Source organism: Crocuta crocuta, unplaced genomic scaffold (genome assembly GCF_008692635.1).
Source record: "Crocuta crocuta isolate KB4526 unplaced genomic scaffold, BGI_CrCroc_1.0 scaffold95, whole genome shotgun sequence".
Lineage (NCBI taxonomy): Eukaryota > Metazoa > Chordata > Mammalia > Carnivora > Hyaenidae > Crocuta > Crocuta crocuta.
The window spans coordinates 4,739,293-4,756,986 of record NW_027530971.1 but is presented as its reverse complement, the minus strand read 5'-3'; the positions used below and the strand labels follow the sequence as shown (position 1 = coordinate 4,756,986).

General features: G+C 42.6%; 1 protein-coding gene across 4 annotated transcripts in view; it reads left to right on the top strand.

Annotated features, from left to right (window-relative positions):
- Nucleotides 1-4,965, top strand: part of TXNDC8 (thioredoxin domain containing 8) — a 26,551-nt gene extending 21,586 nt beyond the window's left edge. Inside the window, exons 5-8 of one of the 4 annotated variants that reach the window (XM_077769818.1) lie at nt 1,741-1,806; nt 2,729-2,787; nt 3,058-3,182; nt 4,934-4,965. In XM_077769818.1, coding sequence (XP_077625944.1) covers nt 1,741-1,806; nt 2,729-2,787; nt 3,058-3,151 — 219 coding nt within the window. In that variant the 3' untranslated portion in view covers nt 3,152-3,182; nt 4,934-4,965. Of the gene's footprint in view, nt 1-1,740; nt 1,807-2,728; nt 2,839-3,057; nt 3,183-4,933 lie in introns of those variants that run through there. The other 3 variants (XM_077769819.1, XM_077769820.1, XM_077769821.1) reach the window with 3 other exon arrangements.
- The last annotated feature ends 12,729 nt before the right edge of the window (nt 4,966-17,694 follow it).

Below are 17,694 nucleotides of genomic sequence, written 5' to 3'. Positions count from 1 at the left end.
GGGGATAGGGGGGGGGGGGGCACTCTGGAGTCACTTTATTGTTCTCTTTTTGCGTGTGTTTGAAAATGAGGGGTGCCTGGCTGGCTCCATTGGTGGAGCTGTGACTCTTGACATTGGGGTTATGAGCTCTAGCCCCACGTTGGGTATGAAGATTACTTAAAGATAAAATATTTATTTAAGAACCCTACATCCCTTGGGTTCCACCAACTGGGGCTCATCATTTTCATTAGTGGCCATCACTGGGATGGCAGCAGTGCATATAAACTGATGACATTGAGAAGAGAGAATTAAACGGTGCTTCCTAATCCTTCATGCCTTTGAGAAACACATTGTTTAAAATGAGAAAGCATTTTGGGCAAAACTTATATGCTAGTATCCTTGCACAGAGAGCTCTTCAAAAGAAAGCTATTTATATAATAAGTTCTATCACTAAGCTGCTCCTCATTCATTAACTACATTAATGAAGCTGCTATATGCAAAGCCCCACGCTAGACAGAGAGACACATCACATTTGCCTTTGGCAAACTAGACAAAAAAGAAAATAGATAACACCCAGTCTCTGAAATTTAACACTACCCAGAGTCTTGGATCTGTCCTTCAGTGACCAGAAATCAGCTTAGCTCAACTCCCTTCAGGCCTAAAACCATTAACAGAGCACCTACTCTGTATAAGGTTCCTAGCTAAATACTAAAAATATGGAGGAAAAAAGTAAGGCAGAGTCCCCATCCTTCGTCTACTGTGGAAGACATAACAATGTCAACTCATGAGCGGTGGAATTCACAGGTTCTATGAGATCACAAAGTCTTCCTGAGTTAAATCTGAAGGATGGTTAAGACTAACGGGTGAGAAATATGGGAAGAAGCAAGAGTTACAAAATAGCATGGGAACGTGTTAGGATTTTTTTTTGGTAATAATGCAATACTATAAAATTATCACTAGAATATGAACTCCAGTGGGGATTTTTGTCTGGTGTGTTCACAATATTTGGCTCATTGTAGGTGCTTATTATATCTGTTAAATTAAATAAATAAATGAACCCAACTGTGAAGTGTTGCCAAAGATCAAAGCCGAAGGTGGAGAATAACAGTGAGGTAGACAAGACAAAATCAAGGAATCCCTGTAAGGACCTTGGATTTTATGGTGGTGGAAAAACACTGAAGAATTTTACAAAGAAGGATAGCATGACTGGGTTTATGTTTTCAAGCTTCAAGGGAGAGGAGGGAACTAAGGAACACAAGACTGGAGACAGACAAGTTATAAGCTCTTGTTAAAGTCCAAGGGAAAGTTGATGAGGTAAAATCCATGGAATTCGGTGGCAAATTTAATATCCCCTAAAGCCACCAGAATGGCTAACATGAAAAAGAACTGGCAATACCAAGTGTTGTCAAGCATATGGAGCACCCAGAACGTTTGTCTTCTGCTGGTGGAATATAAACTGATAAAATCACCTTGGAAAACTGTTGGCCAAGTCTGGTCATTGAGGTGGCCAAGCCCTGCCTATGTTCTTGCCAGGAGTTGTTGTCTTGATAACAACTGCTCTGGTCTAAGAGGATTATGAAACTCCCTTCCTGTCTAGAGCCACCATCCAACTGCCTTCTGACTCTTAGAAAAGAGATACTTTTTCAGATCCTTTCTGACACCTTCCTCCCCTGGCAGCCAATGCCAAGAGAACTATTATAGAGGAGATGCATATAAACCAGGCAACCCAGACAAATCATGAAATTCTGCACCCACACTTAGGTAACCCTATTCTCAAGACTCAAAAGAGCAATTTGCTGTTATGAAAATGGATTCATGAGCGAGCCGGTAAGTGAAATGGGATCAAGATGGAGTCACAAGTCTGGGGTTTACTTTCAAGAGATAAAATGAACCATGATGCTCCCAGGCAGCACCCAGATAGAATGATGCTGCCTGGAGAAGCAGAATCATTAGAAGCAGGTATAGTTTCTTCACTGAGCATTGAAGTTGTTCTAGAACTTTCCAACTCCCGCTCTAAAGACCTAACACCATTTCTGGCTCCTGAAACCTCCCTCACTGGAAACTCAGATCTTCAGCCAATCCCAGCCTCAGTTTACTCACACTCTGCCTTCTCTACAGCCACTTTATGTAATTGGTACTAAAGTGATAATGCATGGTAAGAGTCCTAAGATTCCATATTTCACCAAATATATGATGCCCATTGGCAGATGCACCATTATTTTACATATTACTAAAAAATGTTCCGAATAAAATATACCCTCCACTATGAAATACACCCTGAGTCAGAGATGTGACAATTTGAAAGGAAAAATGTGCTTCTTAGAATTAATTAATTATAATACTATTGCCTGCGGCAAAGTTCAGGGAATGAGAAATCACATGTCATTTGATTTCAGGAAATCATGCTTATGAATTAACAAATTCTCAAAACCAATGCATATAGGCTCTGAGAGGTTTCAATGATTGAGTTTTCTCATTTCTAACAATATTATGTTTTAGGTATCAGTTTAGAAGAATATTATGGAGAATTACATAAACCTGGCAAAACATTAGCATAAACAATTTTGAAAAGGTGCCAAGTAATTGAAACCTCAGGAATTTAATGTGTTTGTGTGTTTATATTTTAAGTATTTTTCAGATAATGGAAATGAGGATAATTTATCAAACAGAAACAAAAACCTCTCAAAGCTTTAACATCTTTGCGATATTTTAATGAATAAATATTTCACCTTTGTGTATTTGTGAACAGATTTTTGAATTTTGTGGAGCTGATGCTCAAAAATTGGAAGCGAAGATTCAAGAATTAATGTAAGCTGATCTCCAAGACAAAATACATTTGCAACTTTTTAAGAGGCCACAGCGAATGCGTTTGTGCTTTTATTTGCAGCGAATATTGTAATGTTCGATCAGTCTCCCTCCTAATGCTTTACAGGTTGAACTCCACCTTGCTGCAATCTCACTCCAAAATTGCTTAAAGCTCTTGTGATATCAGAAAACATATCACTCCCATTCTCTAACTTAGCTTTCCATTTACTTGAGCACATTTCTTAGATGATGTTTTTATGACCTTCACAACAGAGGCCCTGCACAGCTAAGTCACACCATGCCATTAAGAAGGTTTTCCAGAGATTGCCAAAGATGGAACTCTTCACGGTGGTCAAGAAACAAATAAATACTGCATTGCCCTGGTGTACTCCAAACAGGTAGAGGCCAATTCTAATTGAGCCATCATTTGTGGTACATAATTCTCTGATGCATCAATTTATATCAGAACAGTGTCGTTTTTCTCTCCCCCACTGCCTTTCTAAAATTCTTTTATAAATTTAAAAAAAAATCCACACACACGTACACAAAATCCAGAAAGTCTTTCACTACCTGTAATGTTTTTGGTATTAATAGAGATTGCTCTGACATTTAGGGCCCAGAGAATACAGCATCTTCTCACACTATTTGGGGCTGCCATCAGGTGAATGCCAGGAATCCGAAGTCATAAAGTTGAATCGGCTTTCCCCTAGCTATTAATGACTGAGATTTTGACAAAATCTTAGAACTCTTTGGGATGTAGAGTAGAGGAAGCCAAGAGCTGCTAGCTTAAGAGAAAAGGGGCATCTTTAAATCATTCAGTAAAAATTTATTGAGCACCTACTCTGTGCCAAGCACTGTTATGGGTATCTAGAATAACACTTGATTTATAGAGTCCCAAGACAGTAATAGAGGCAGCCTTCGCATGCAATCAGAAACAGGAACGGGATAGAGATGGGGCACCCAGGGTGCTTCTGTGTACTTCTGTCCTCTGCTTTTCTGTTTTCATCTGAATCATCTTTCCATTGCTGAAGCTTGTTCTTCATTGCTCAGTCTTCATTCTGAAATGTAGCTTCCCAGGGGAACGGTGACTGAGATCTTAAGATGAGGAGACGTGTTACGAAAATTACAGGCCTCAAAGTCAGACTCAGACTTCATAATTACAAGAGCATCTTGGTTCCAAAAAAGTTTTTGCCCCTTTTTTTCATAAAAATATTAAGTATTGCTAGTGATGCTTTGCTTCTTTCTAGCCCAAACCCCCACCGCTGGGGGTGAGGACAGATGGAACCTTCATCGGGTGAGGCAGCCATGCGTTGTGTGCGTGGGGTTCAGCTGCTTGTCTTCCTGGAGCCCAAATCAAGCCTGGCTTTTCTCTTTTCCACAAGCCTACTCCCACCACAGGGGCAAAGATGGAAGATTCTAGGGCCTACAATCTTTAAATCTTTGGGCCCAGATGTGCTAAGTGCATCAGGAAGGACAGAAGAAGAGGGGCACCTCCCTGCACCAAAGCAAGAGCCCAGGGGTCCTGAACCAGTCACTCATACTCCATTCCCAGAGATGCCATTCTACCACACCCAGATGAACTCTGCGTGAGGCTCAGATGGAGAGTAGGCCAGACAAGACATGAGGGCTGTAGCCTGGAGTTAGCCGACTCTAAAGGGCCAGGCTGCTGGAAGGACAAATAATATGGGCTAGGAAGCTGTTGGCCAGGCTGAGACCCCTGGGACCAGACCAGCACGGGTACTAGTATGAGTGAGTGAATACGCCTTTCACCTTGACTAAGGCCTTCACCCATCCCCAGAGCACAGGCCACTGTGGGGGAAGGTGGCTGGGAAATCAGTATGCAGCTGGTGACAACAGAAAAGTCCAGTTCTCTGCATGAATGTGTAATAGGTACAAGTTCTATGAATGAAAGTCAAGGACACCTGTGCACCAAAGTCAACTCATACTAGTCACTGGCTTCTGGAAAGAGCAGCCTGAAAAATGTCTACACAGTGGAGGACAGGGTGGAGAATGAGTTCCATGCCCAGATGCAGATGGAAGCCCAGGTGTGGATGGAATCATTCTGGCAGCCTCAGGCATTTTACATTTTGTAACATCTCTGTACATGTTGGAGCGGGCAGATGTTTCATTTTCTTCATTGTTATTTCAGGCCCACCATCCCATTTTAACAATAAAACAGGACATGTCAGAGTCCAAGAGAATTCCCTGGAAACCAGTCTTCTCCATCGCATTTCAGCAGGCAAGGTTCCTGTGTGATTTCTCTTGCCGAGATATGGAAAGAGTCCATGCTTTTATAATGTCCTTTCTATTTTGATAGGAAAAGAGAATGGGAAGTCACTTAATTTTTGCCTTGTGTTCTATTTCTGAGTCGCACATTTTTACCAACGCAGTGTTTATTTATCAAGCACTAACACAATTTTCTAGCTGAGACATGATCCAATATTGGTTCATAAAATGCAATTTAGTGGGTCAGCATTCTCTTAAAACAAAGCAAGAGATATCAGAGAACATTTACTGTAGCAATGGTAACTATCATTTCATGAAACCTGTTCAGTTGTACATATATTTATACTAGGGTCACAATGTAAAATATGTTTCTCAAAGTAGGTTCTGGTGAGTCACAACTGAAAGCCTTTGCCAGAGGGTTTCATCTTTGCCGGGGATGACCTGGTACTGGGTTTTGCAAAGTGCAAATTCTCATACATAATCCACACCCTGAATCAGAAGCTGGGTGGGGGTTGGGGGATCATGAGAGGAATCCAGATTATTCTGATCTACACTCACTACAGATTATTCTGAGCACCACTGTTAAAGTACATCAAAGGACCAATTGCAATCATCAGTGAGGCAATAGAACCGAAAAGAAAATGGGGAAAACAAATTGCAGCTCCTGATAAATGATGAACTTCAAGAAGTCCACACACTATTTCATTTAATCTTCATGGTATTACTACTGATCTCAATTTACAAACGCAGGGAGATGAAGTTCTTTGCCCAAGGCCACACTGCTAGTAACTGACTGAGCCCAAATGTGAACCCAGGTGTGCTAGAGAAAATCAAAGGGAGATGAATTAATAAAAGATTCTCTCAAAGCAAGTAAAATCCACTGCTTTGGTCAGTCCTTGCATTGATGTCATGCAAGCCCCTGCACCCTGATCCAGAAAGTGGGTTTCAGAGAAATTTCCATAAACGAACAGTCCTCTCTCCCAGAATGTTCCTGAAAATCACCAATAAGTTTTAGATGTGTCATGGGTACTCACTGTTTTAAAAATCTTGAGGCTTTTTGTTTTCATCGAATTTTCATGGGCAAGTATTTGGGATTTCCATGTTGGTATCCTCGTAAAAGGAAGCATCCATTTGACTATATTTCTTGTCAAGGCTTTTAAGAAAAGGAATATGTGACCAGATGGGATTGAGAGTGAGAAGTCGGAGAAGAGCAGCCGGGGAAAGAATTTGAGCAGTATATTGGATTCCTGTAAAGCCACTGCTCTCCCAGGCAATCCTTATTTCTTCTCCCAGAGAAGGTGGAGCTTTCCCCCTGAAGACCCCATAAGGCTGAAAAGATTCAGCGGGGGCATGCCGCCAGGTAAGGGGACAACCTCAGTTGGGGGGGGCCTAGCCCTGAATTTCCTAAGTTTTGGTCATTCACATGCCACTGTTATAATCAACCTATTTACTTCTTGTATAGGAAGACATTTATTTTGCAACAAAACTTTTTGTCATCAGAACTTAAATGGAAGACGAATATTGTTCTCAGAAGTAGAAGAAAGCCTTCATAAACAAATACTTTGAAAAGAACTGATTTTTAGTGGCGCCCGGGTGGCTCAGTCAGTTAAACGTCCGACTTTGGCTCAGGTCATGATCTCACGATTCATGGGTTCGAGCCCCACGTCGGGCTCTGTGCTGACAGCTAGCTCAGAGCCTGGAGCCTGCTTCAGATTCTGTGTCCCCCTCTCTCTCTGACCCTCCCCTGCTCATGCTGTCTCTATCTATCTCTCAAAAATAAATAAAATATTTTAAAAAAAGAAAAAATTCTAAAAAAAAACCTGATTTTTGTGGTTTGTCAAAGATTCAAAGCCTGAATGCTCTCTTACCAACGCACCCTTTCTCTCTTTCTCCCTCTTCTCTCTCCTCCCCCTCTCTTCCAACACAAAGAACAGCTGCTAGAAAGGTGTTAAAGATGGAACAGAATCGGGGCACCTGGCTTGGCTCAGTTGGTAGAGCATGTGACTCTTGGTGTCATGAGTTTGAACCCCATGTTGGGGATAGAGGTTACCTTAAAAAAATATTATAACACCAAATTAAGACTTTCATCTTGAGTAATAAGAAGTAACTGAAAGACAGTAAAAATGGGACAAAGAGGAGATATATGGGAACTCACTGTAATTCTTGCTCAATGTCTCTTAAGCCCCAAGCTGTTCTAAAAAATAAAGTCCATTAATTTTTTTAAGTTGTACACATATAAATTAAGAGCTTTAAGTTGGAAAAAATAGGGATTTACACCCTCCCCTGTGTGAATCAAGGCTATTTAATGCTGCATTCCCCATACTATCCCAAATCAATTATTACCTAAAATGACCTCTCACAGTAACATTGGTCCATGACCCACATTTTGTGAAACACTACTTAGCCAAAGTCTGAGTATGTAAAAAAAATTTTTTTAAGTGTTAGATAGGATGGTTTCCTGTTGATGCCAGAATGAGGTTCTGAATCATTTGTCTTTCTGTCGAAGCCCTTCGTGACCTGACCCTCACGTTCATCTCTGCCCTTCTCCCTTTGCCCACACACCCCAGGCATTATGTCAAACTCTGTGCTCTTCCTACATCTGGAATTTCCTTCCCCCCATCTTTGCCTGTCAAATCTTATTCAAGATCCCTTAGCAAATGCATTATTCCTTTAAGCTGGCCCACAGAGTCTCATGAAGCTTTCCTTGGCTGTCCTGTGTCTATGGAGCTGTGTGGGCATGGCCATTAGAGCCGCCTTCTTTTTGTCAGATGTGGTGGATTTTCCTGTCTGCCTACAGTTATGGGCTAAAATGCATGGCACCTAGTTAAATTTGAATTTCAGATAAGCATTTTTTTTAGTGTAAGTATGTGGCTTACGATATTTAACAAGGTACCTTGTATTTCTTACTTGCAAAATCTGGCAACCCTATGTCTGTCTCCAATGAGACTCAGCTTCCTAAGGACAAAGGCTGTGGTTTTCCATCCTTGTGTGTACAGTACTGAGGACACTACCAGGCACTTAGTAGCGGCTTGGTAACTATTGGATGGATGAATGCCTGCTGCCCAGACACACACAGGAAACCCTAAGACTTCAGCTAAGATCATGAATGCATTTCTATCTCTACCCAGAAATGCAGGTTTGGAAGGGGGGAAAGACAATGTGCTCACATTTAATTCATAATCTATAAACTAGATCTGTCAGAAGGAGCAAAAGTGAATTATTCTCTATCTTGTCTTTTAACACCTATAATAAGTCACACACTGCATGGCTTCTATATACTTTACAAGTCTATAATCAGCTCCCACACAAATCACAGTATGAGGGTGAGAAGTTAGTGGATCCAAAAGTAGTGAATCCAAAACCAGGCAGAATAAATAGCAGCGGCAGCCAAGAACAGATCTACTCTATGATGGGGCCAGTTCTGCCTCTATTAATCAGGTTGGCAATTAATCACCAAGCTCTGCCATAAAGCTTTCCTGGGAGGGCAGTGTGCAGTGTTGGAAGGATCACAGGCTCCGAAGTCAGACAGACTTGGGCTTGCGTTATGACTCAGCCACTGCCAAGCTGGAACCCTCTCCAGGGCTCAGTTTTCTCATCAGTAAGTCAGGTTATAATGGAACCTCCAAAAGGTCATTGTGAGTATAAATGAAATAATGTACGTGAAGCAGTTTGTAGGGTGCCAATCCTTAGCAGGTGTTCAAGGGTGTTAATGATGGTGGGGGTGATGATGCTTCCACTTCTGTTGCAGCCAGATTATCATCTTTTTGAATATGTAAACATATGCTCTCTTTATTTTGAATTTTTCTTCTCTTTTATCCTCCAACGGCCTCTAATAAAATGTGCCCCAAAGAGTCATCATCTTCTAGACTTCCAAAGAGCCTGAAGTGTTGGGAATGTTCAGTGGTATAGTGCCTTTCATAAAGCTGATGACCTTTAACCACAGTTTGTTGGATCAGACCAAAAATTAACCTTTGTAGGTAACTAGTGGACTATACACTGTCTTTCATAAACCCTTGCTAGACTAAATCTGGGCAGATAAGAAACGCTAGAGATTAAAAACACACACACACACACACACACACACACACACTAGTCACTTCCTTCTTAAAATAGTAAAGAACGGTTTAGGCATAAAAACGGTTCTTCCCACATTTTCCACCAAGATGTTCTATTGGTTCTAATCACAGGCACCCACCTTGGGGAACATACCTCCTTAAGATGATGCTTGCCCTTCTCGCCAGCTGCTTGAGCTGGAGAAGGGAGTTCAGAATGACTGCTAATCCACTCTCAGTAAATGAATACTCATCAAATAGAGGCCATTCTCCAGTCTTCACCCTTAAATGCTCTCAGCTTAATTCAACTGCAGCCATCATTAAACTTATATTTCCATATTAAAATACCTTGACCTAAATCTAGCAACATCCTTATTGGCACCTCCCTTTATAACTATGTCACCACCCTCACCCCCACCATCATGACCACCAAGTCTCCTTGGAGCTCTGTGGCTTTAGAGAATTTGCTTTAGCTTGAATGTATTTTTTTTTTCATGTGTACAATGAGAAAGTTGGAATCGGGCGGTCTCTAAGCTCCTTACTGTTCTGTATCCTTAGAACCCCATCCCTCTGTCTTACTGCATCCCTTTTAGTTGAACCGGAGTCTCCCCCATGCCTTGGGGGATTTCTTCCCCCATCAGTCTAGGAAAGACAACATTGTTCCACTTATTTCTTCTCACCATTTTCGTGTTCATTTCTAGGTCAGCTCAAATGTGTACTCAAGCTGATTCAGGTAAAAATGATCCAAAGATTGAGGTGTAGCACTTATTAACCAGAAAGTCCACTGACAACTATTTTCCAAGGCTTGGGGATCAAAAGGAGCCTGGCACCCAGAAACCACTCAGTAATTGTTGGTTGTGTCATTGCTGTTACTGTTGTTATCAATGGGGAAAATTAATAGACTGAAATTGTCCTATCTTTGTCTATGCCCTTGATTGGGCCTGGGAATGCCGTCCTTCTGGCCGCTCTTTTGTGCAGAGAAAGCCAAGATACGGGGAGAGAGAAAAAGAAGAATTAGCTAAGCCCGATGGCCCTGATTGGTCTATATGCCAAAGTAAGAGAGTGGAGTTAGACCTTCCCAACTTTTCTCTGCAGTTTCTTTACTCACTCATCCTATGATTGTAGTTTGTATGGGGAGCTTGTGCATGTTGAATAATTTAAAGGACTCCAGATGCCTCAAATTACACCAGTAGTTATTCATTTCCTTATGGTATACCGTATCCTCTGCCGATGGTCTTAAAAATGCAAATATACCCAGGTGGTAACTCATCAAATTCCTAGGTAACACTCTTCTTTAAAGGTAAGTTTCTTGTGGAAAAAGAAAGAAACCTTCTGAGAACAGCTCAAAGTTAGAGATCGGGCAGAGGGAAAAGGATGCTGGGAGGGTCACTAGATTCTAGAAAGGTGGAGGAGGGAACAGAACACACACTCCCACTTGTATTATGGCTTCATCTCTGGGTTAACCACCACTCACCCGCCCCCCGCACCCCACCCAGGATATTAAGAGTCTGCGAATTCCTTTGGGAGCTAGGTCTGCCACTTGCAAATCAGAATGGCTCTGTGCCTGTGGCAGTTGTGACTTCAGCCAGCATCCATTGCCTTGTCCTCAGGAGACTAAGAAGAAACAGCCCTAGGACACTTGGCGATGAGTCTACTCTAAGGATATTATTGAGGACGTTGCAAATCACACCATGACAGGACTATGATTATTCTTCTTGAGAACAGCTAGTTTCTACTTTGTGGGCACTATGTACCTTGAAATTGATCAAGACTCCTCCAGTGAATGCTGTAGTGTCCCTCAGATCTCCTCCAAGTGGACATCCCCAACCCTCAGTTGTGACTATTGGCTGATAATGGCTCCCAGCTGCCTCCCTTCTTCTGAGAATTAACCTGGGCTGATGGGAGGCCCTTGCTCAAAAAGTTATGACCCTCTAAAGGCTTCCCATAGGCAATGACTAGCTAATTGGGAGAGGCACAAAAGGCCCCTTGCCTTAAGGGAGTAAAACCATGATGGGGCTTATGCTTCAGAGCCCACTTCCTATGGATAAGCGAGACACTAGTCTTGACCTGAGACCCTGCTTAGCTCTGTCCCTTCCCTCTCCTCCTCCGCTCCCTCCCAACAGGCTTTTTTTTTTTGAAAAGGCACTCCTCAGTAAATTGTGTAAACCCCAATACCTGTCTTAGGCTCTGCTTTTATGAACTTGACTTTTGTACATTCTACTTTATTGTATCTTAGATACTACCAACTGTAAGACTATTATTTTATATATCATCAAGAAAGATGCTGACAATTCATATGTGACACATACTATATGTATTTAGTCATAAGACATATCATAGTTTCAATGCAAAAATATACATCTTTGAATAAATTAAATATGGTATGTTTAATATATATGATCTCAATATATTGTATACTTCTCTCTAGGCCACATGTTCACACATAGGCATATAAACTTGGTTTCAACTGTCTTTCTATACATAATGATTTACAAATCTGGAAAACAATTGCTATGGTCTGAGCGCTTCTGTCTCCTTCCAAATTCATATGTTGAAATACCATTACCAAATGGGGTGGGGTGTTGGGGAGGTGACTAAGTCCTGGGGGTAGAGCCCTCATAAGAGGGATCAGTGCTCTTATAAAGAGAGACCATGCAGAGCTCCCTAGCACCTTCCACCATGTGAGAATAGAAGCATGTAACCCAGCAGAGGGCTCTCACCCTGCTATGCTGGCACCCTGATGGAGGATTTCTAGCTTCCAGAACTGTGAGAAATAAATTACTGTTGTTCGGAAGCCACCTCATCTGGGGAATTTGTCATAGCAGCCCAAACAGACTGAGACAGCCATATTACCATACTGAAATTCATTTTTTTTAATGTTTTTATTTATTTCTGAGAGAGAGAAAGAGGCAGTGTGAGCAGGGGAAGGTCAGAGAGAGAGGGAGACACAGAATCTGAAGCAGGCTCCAGGCTCCAAGCTAGCTGTCAGCACAGAGCCCAACATGGGGCTCAAACCCATGAACTGTGAGATCATGACCTGAGCCAAAGTCAGATGCTTAACCGACTGAGCCACCCAGGTGCCCCTGAAATTCAGTTTTAAAGCTCTCTTATTTATGGGTGAGTTTCATCATATCCTGAGCCAGAGCAAGGAATGAGAACTGTTTTGAATAGCAAGGGAAATAATTGTATCTTATTCATGATAGTCGCTTATCAAGGGCTTTCAGGAAAATTATTCTCATTCACAGAGGATGAATGAGACTTTGGGACAGTTTTGGAATTACTGACGTAGAATTGGGGAATGATAATGGGACAATGAGGCTCTGGAAGAGCATCACTGCTGGCTACAAGGGCTATGCATCATCTTACCCCAACCTGCTTCTCTACCTTCATCTCAGAACACTCTGGCCCCCACCTATGCATGCAAGTGCAACACACACACACACACACACACACACACACACACACTACAGCCATTCTGCCTTCTTTCTAGTTTAGGAAGGTGCTAACCTCTTTCCCACCACAAGGCTTTTTTATTTTTTTACACATTCTGTTTCCTCTTTCTGGGATGCTCTTTTCTCCAGCCTCTTAGCCTCTTTGCCTACTTACCTTTACTCAAAGGAGTCTTCTTGCAGGAAACCCTCTCTGATTCCCCAGATTGAAAAGGAGCCCCTTGTTTTATATTCAAATAGCACTCCTTTCTGTTACTGCATGTTGCAACTTTCCATATATTCCTGTTACATGATTAAGACCTATTCCCTTATTAGGTTACTTACTCTTTGAGGGGAGCTCCAAGTTCTTGCTCACTACTGGTCCCCAATATATAGGGCACCCAATGAATCAGTTGGTTGGCTAATTGAGTAAATCAGTCTGCAACAACCTTCTCTGATCAGCTGCATGAATATTGAGGAACAACATAGTACAACAGTTAACTGAGTGTTTAGACCCTAAAATCCTGGCTGTTTCACTTACTAGATGTGAGACATTATTGTGTCTCAGTTTTCTCATCTATAAAATGGGCATAATAGTTCTGTATTTTATCAAATCCAAGTTGCCCTTGATTATAAGACACCCCATGTACCACTAAAGAAAAACCTACCAATTAAGCTAGAATCCAATGTTTTCTTATTACTGAGGCTTTTCCCAAACAAAATCACCCTCTGTTCCATCAGGAGGATTAGCCAAGCAGCATTTCCCAAAGAAGCACTCCACTACCCATGCCTCACCTGCTCCCAGCTCTATCTGGGGGACTGTCCCTGTCACTGGCACCCATTCTGCAAGATGATCTTAGCAACAGGTGTGGACAGAAGGTTTCAGATAAGAACCAGGAAGCTGTTATAAACAGCAAATAACTCAACACATGCAGTAGCAATGCTTTGTAATTCAATTGAAGTGCTTAAAACATGAACAGCTATACCCAAGTATGATATTGTAGACAATGTCCCTATCACTACCACGTCCTGTGGATGGCACCAAGGAGAGGTCATGGCTTCTAAGAGACCCCTCAGTTTCAGAGAAGATGTGAAAATAGGTGCATTGGCAAATTGTCTGTTTCATCATCACATTCTGTGTTGCTTTTCTTTTATGAAAAAGCTCATTTTAAATCTATATGCAACCAAAGCTGAAAACAAAGTCTTGGCAAAGGAACCTGATGGTCTCATTTACAAAAACATATGGCCACTGTCTTTTGGCCTTTAAATTTCAGGAAGGGCCCCTCAAATAGCTTTGAGTTTGCATGGTTTGGGACCAGAGCTCAAGAGTAGATGCTGGTGTCCACTGTCGGATGTTTTTCAGCCATCAGAGTATCAGGTCTCCTCAGCAGGCCATTCCTTGGGGCACCTGGGTGGCTCAGTCAGTAAGCATCTAACTTCAGCTCAGGTCATGATCTCATAGGTCATAGGTTCCAGCCCCACGCTGGGCCCTGTGCTGACAGCTCAGAGCCTGGAACCTGCTTCAGATTCTGTGTCTCCATCTCTCTCTGCCCCTCCCCTGCTCATACTCTGTCTCTCTCTCTCTCAAAAATAAATAAACATAAAACAAAAAAAGCAGGCCATTCCTTGGGAAAGAAATCACTTCCAAAAAGTCTCCAGCATCCTCTGCATTGATCATTCTTGTCACCGCGTGTGACATGGACAGTTTGACAAACCTGGATCTATCCATCAGCAGTGGGAACCTTTTTTTTTAATGTTTTTTATTTATTTTTGAGACAGAGAGAGACAGAGCATGAGAGGGGGAGGCACAAAGAGACAGGGAGATATAGAATCTGAAGCAGGCTCCAGGCTCTGAGCTAGCTGTCAGCACAGAGCCCGATGCGGGGCTCCAACCCACGAACGTGAGATCATGACCTGAGCTGAAGTCGGAGGCTCAACCAACTGAACCACCCAGACACCCCAGCAGTGGGAACTTTATAGCTAGTTTCTTCTTCAAGCTCCTGAAGGACAGCTGTTTCTGTGCTTCCATCGTCATCAACAACACCTGCGGGGATTTCTAGGCTTTGGCCTCCCAGTCGGTGGTTGGAACTGCTTATCAGACACATTCATCATGAAGATTTAGTTCTTCGCAGCCCTGGAACCCTCATCAGGCCATCGGCTGATTGTCCTTTCCTGGTTCGAGTTTCACAGGGTCCCAAGTTCTTGCTGTACCAGTAGGATCCATGTGAGGTTTATTTTTTAATTTTTAAAGCTTATTTATTTTTTAGAGAGAAAGAGAATGAGCAGGGGAGGGGCAGAGAGAGGGAAAGAGAGAAAAATCCCAAGCAGGCCTGCACTGTCAGCGCGAAGCCCCATGTGGGGCTCAATGCCACGAACCTGATCATGAACCATGATCATGACCTGAGCTGAAACCAAGAGTTGGACGCTTTCCTGACTGATTCACCCAGGTGCCGCCATGTGAGTTGTTTTTTAAAGCTTGACCCATTTTCCTTCTGAAATTAACTCCCCTGGAATAACAGACTGTTGGGTATTTTGAGACGAAGCTGTCAGTTCTTGGTTTTTTATTTTCCAACTAGTTAGTTTTTACAGTCTTCAGGCAAGAAGATCATGTCCAAGGTGTGGGGTGAAGGAAAGGGTACGCCTTTGGGACTGGCGACAGAAGAAAGGACGGGGCCGAGGCAGCAGTCAGAGGGGATAGAGCGCTACTGCTTTAAAAAAAATTTTTTTATGTTTTATTTATTTCTAGGAGAGAGAGAGAGAGAGAGAGACAGTGTGAGCAGGGGAGGGTCAGAGAGAGAGGGAGTCACAGACTGAAACAGGCTCCAGGCTCTGAGCTGGCAGTCAGCACAGAGCCCAACGCGGGGCTCAAACCCATGAACCGCGAGATCATGACCTAAGCGAAAGCCGGACGCTTAACTTACTAAGCCACCCAGGCGCCCTGAGACCGCTACTGCTTTTAGATGTGAGATTGAGAAGAAAGTGTGTTTGACTATATGAAGGCCATGGTGTATTCGTATGAAACCCCAGGCACCCAGTGACGAATCCTCGTTATCTTCCAGCAGATATGATGGCCTCTGCCAGGCAGTCTGTAGCCACCGTGTCCTTCTCTTGGGCGTTTCTGGAAGTATCAGGCAAGCTAACCCTGCACAGACTCCCAGACTCAGCACAGCCCTCAGGCAGCCCCATTCTTTCACTCATTATTGCAATAGAAACAATCCAGAGCCAGGAGAAATTCAGCCTTTTCCAATTTTGCAGCCATGGAATTGAATTACAACTCCCCACAAGAACTATATGGGCCACGAAGGCAGTGCCATAAGGACAAAGATTTCTGTCTGCTCGTTCACTATCTTAATCCCAGTGTCTAAGACAGTGCTGGGCACTCAGCAGGCACTGTGTACATTTAGTTGAAGGAATAGATGAATAACTCCATAGATATTTACTAGAATTAACAATTGCGATATGAGAGAATTCACGCTGGATATGAGGATAAGGATATGACTCATTACTGAGTCAAATGTAAGAGGCTTAGGTCCTCTGGTCTCCCCTTTTCTATGGCAGCCTTTAAAATATCCCAGTTTATGGGGTAATTTTAATGGAAATAAACTTAATAAGTTAAAGTTATATAATTAATTATATTCAGCTTCCATTATAATTACTTCCTCATCCAAGGATCACCTGGCAACAGTGAAAGAAAAACAGCAGCAGGTGTTTGGACTTAGTTCATGCTTGCTAACTAATTAGGTGAGGATTTTTCCCCTGGAAATCGTAAGTAGTTTTCATTCGGTTCGGAACCCTGGGGCCTCAGCCAGCTCTGTTGATCTTTCCTGGTTCTGGACTAGAAGACATTCCGTCAAGTTGCTTTTACACAGAACTAATCTTTCGCAGTAGAAGTCAGTTGTTTCTTTAACTTTCTAACATTTTTATTTATTTTTTTTAATTTTTTTTAAATGTTTTATTTATTTCTAGGAGAGAGAGAGACAGCATGAGCAGGGGAGGGTCAGAGAGAGAGGGAGATACAGACTCTGAAACAGGCTCCAGGCTCTGAGCTGGCAGTCAGCACAGAGCCCGACGTGGGGCTCGAATCCACGAACCGCGAGATCATGACCCGAGCGAAAATCGGACGCTCAACCGACTAAGCCACCCGGGCGCCCCTAACATTTTTATTTATTATTGAGAGGCAGAGAGAGACAGAGCATGAGCATGGGAAGGGCAGAGAGAGGGGGAGACACAGAATCCGAAGCAGGCTCCAGGCTCTGAGCTGGCAGCACAGAGCCCGACGTGGGGCTCGAACTCACAAATCGTGGATCATGACCCGAGCTGAAGTCGGACGCTCAACAGACTGAGCCACCCAGGCGCCGCTAGAAGTCGGTTTTATAGTTTGTCTCAGGCTTCCGAGGATGCCAGCTCTTACACGGTGTGGTGCATTAAGAGCACAGACTGGAGTCGGACTTTCATGGGCCAAGTTGTATCTCTGCAATGTTGAGCGTGTTACTTAATCTTTCTCTGTTTCAGTTTCAAAAATCTGTAAAACGAGGTAATGATAGTATTTACATCCCTAGATTATAGTGAGGATTAAGCAAATAAACAATGCCTGGGACACAGTAAGTGCTATATAAGTGTTGTAAAAATAAACCCTTAACATGAACTTTCATTTCCAAGACTTTAATTCCCAATAACATTTTTGTCAATAATCGATTATTTGATAATTTATGCACATGATGGAAGATGTTATAAAAAAATGTATATATGTGCCTAGTAAAAAGTAAGAATGTAGTTCCTAAGGGCACCTGGGTGGCTCAATCGGTTAAGCCTCTGACTCTTGATTTAAGCTCAGGACATGATCTCATGGCTTGTGGGTTCAAGCCCTGTGTTGGGCTCTGTGCTGACAGTGCAGAGCCTGCTTGGGATTCTCTCTCTCTCTCTCTCTCTCTCTCTCTCTCTCTCTCAAAAGAAATAAACTTAAAAAAAAAAGAAAAGAAAAAGAATGTATCTCCTAAATATAAGCTTGGTGTGTTCAAGGATTATTTTGGTGGAGTGTATCAGCTAAGGTTTTTGGCAGCATGCAAGAGAAATTCTCTGGCTATCTGATACAAAGCCACTGGGGAAGCCTCTGGAATCAAGTGTCAGAAATCAGGAATCAGGCATTTCCGGGGATGTCAAGAGCAGAGACCCATGAAGAATCCTTGTAGGAATGACCCCGGTGA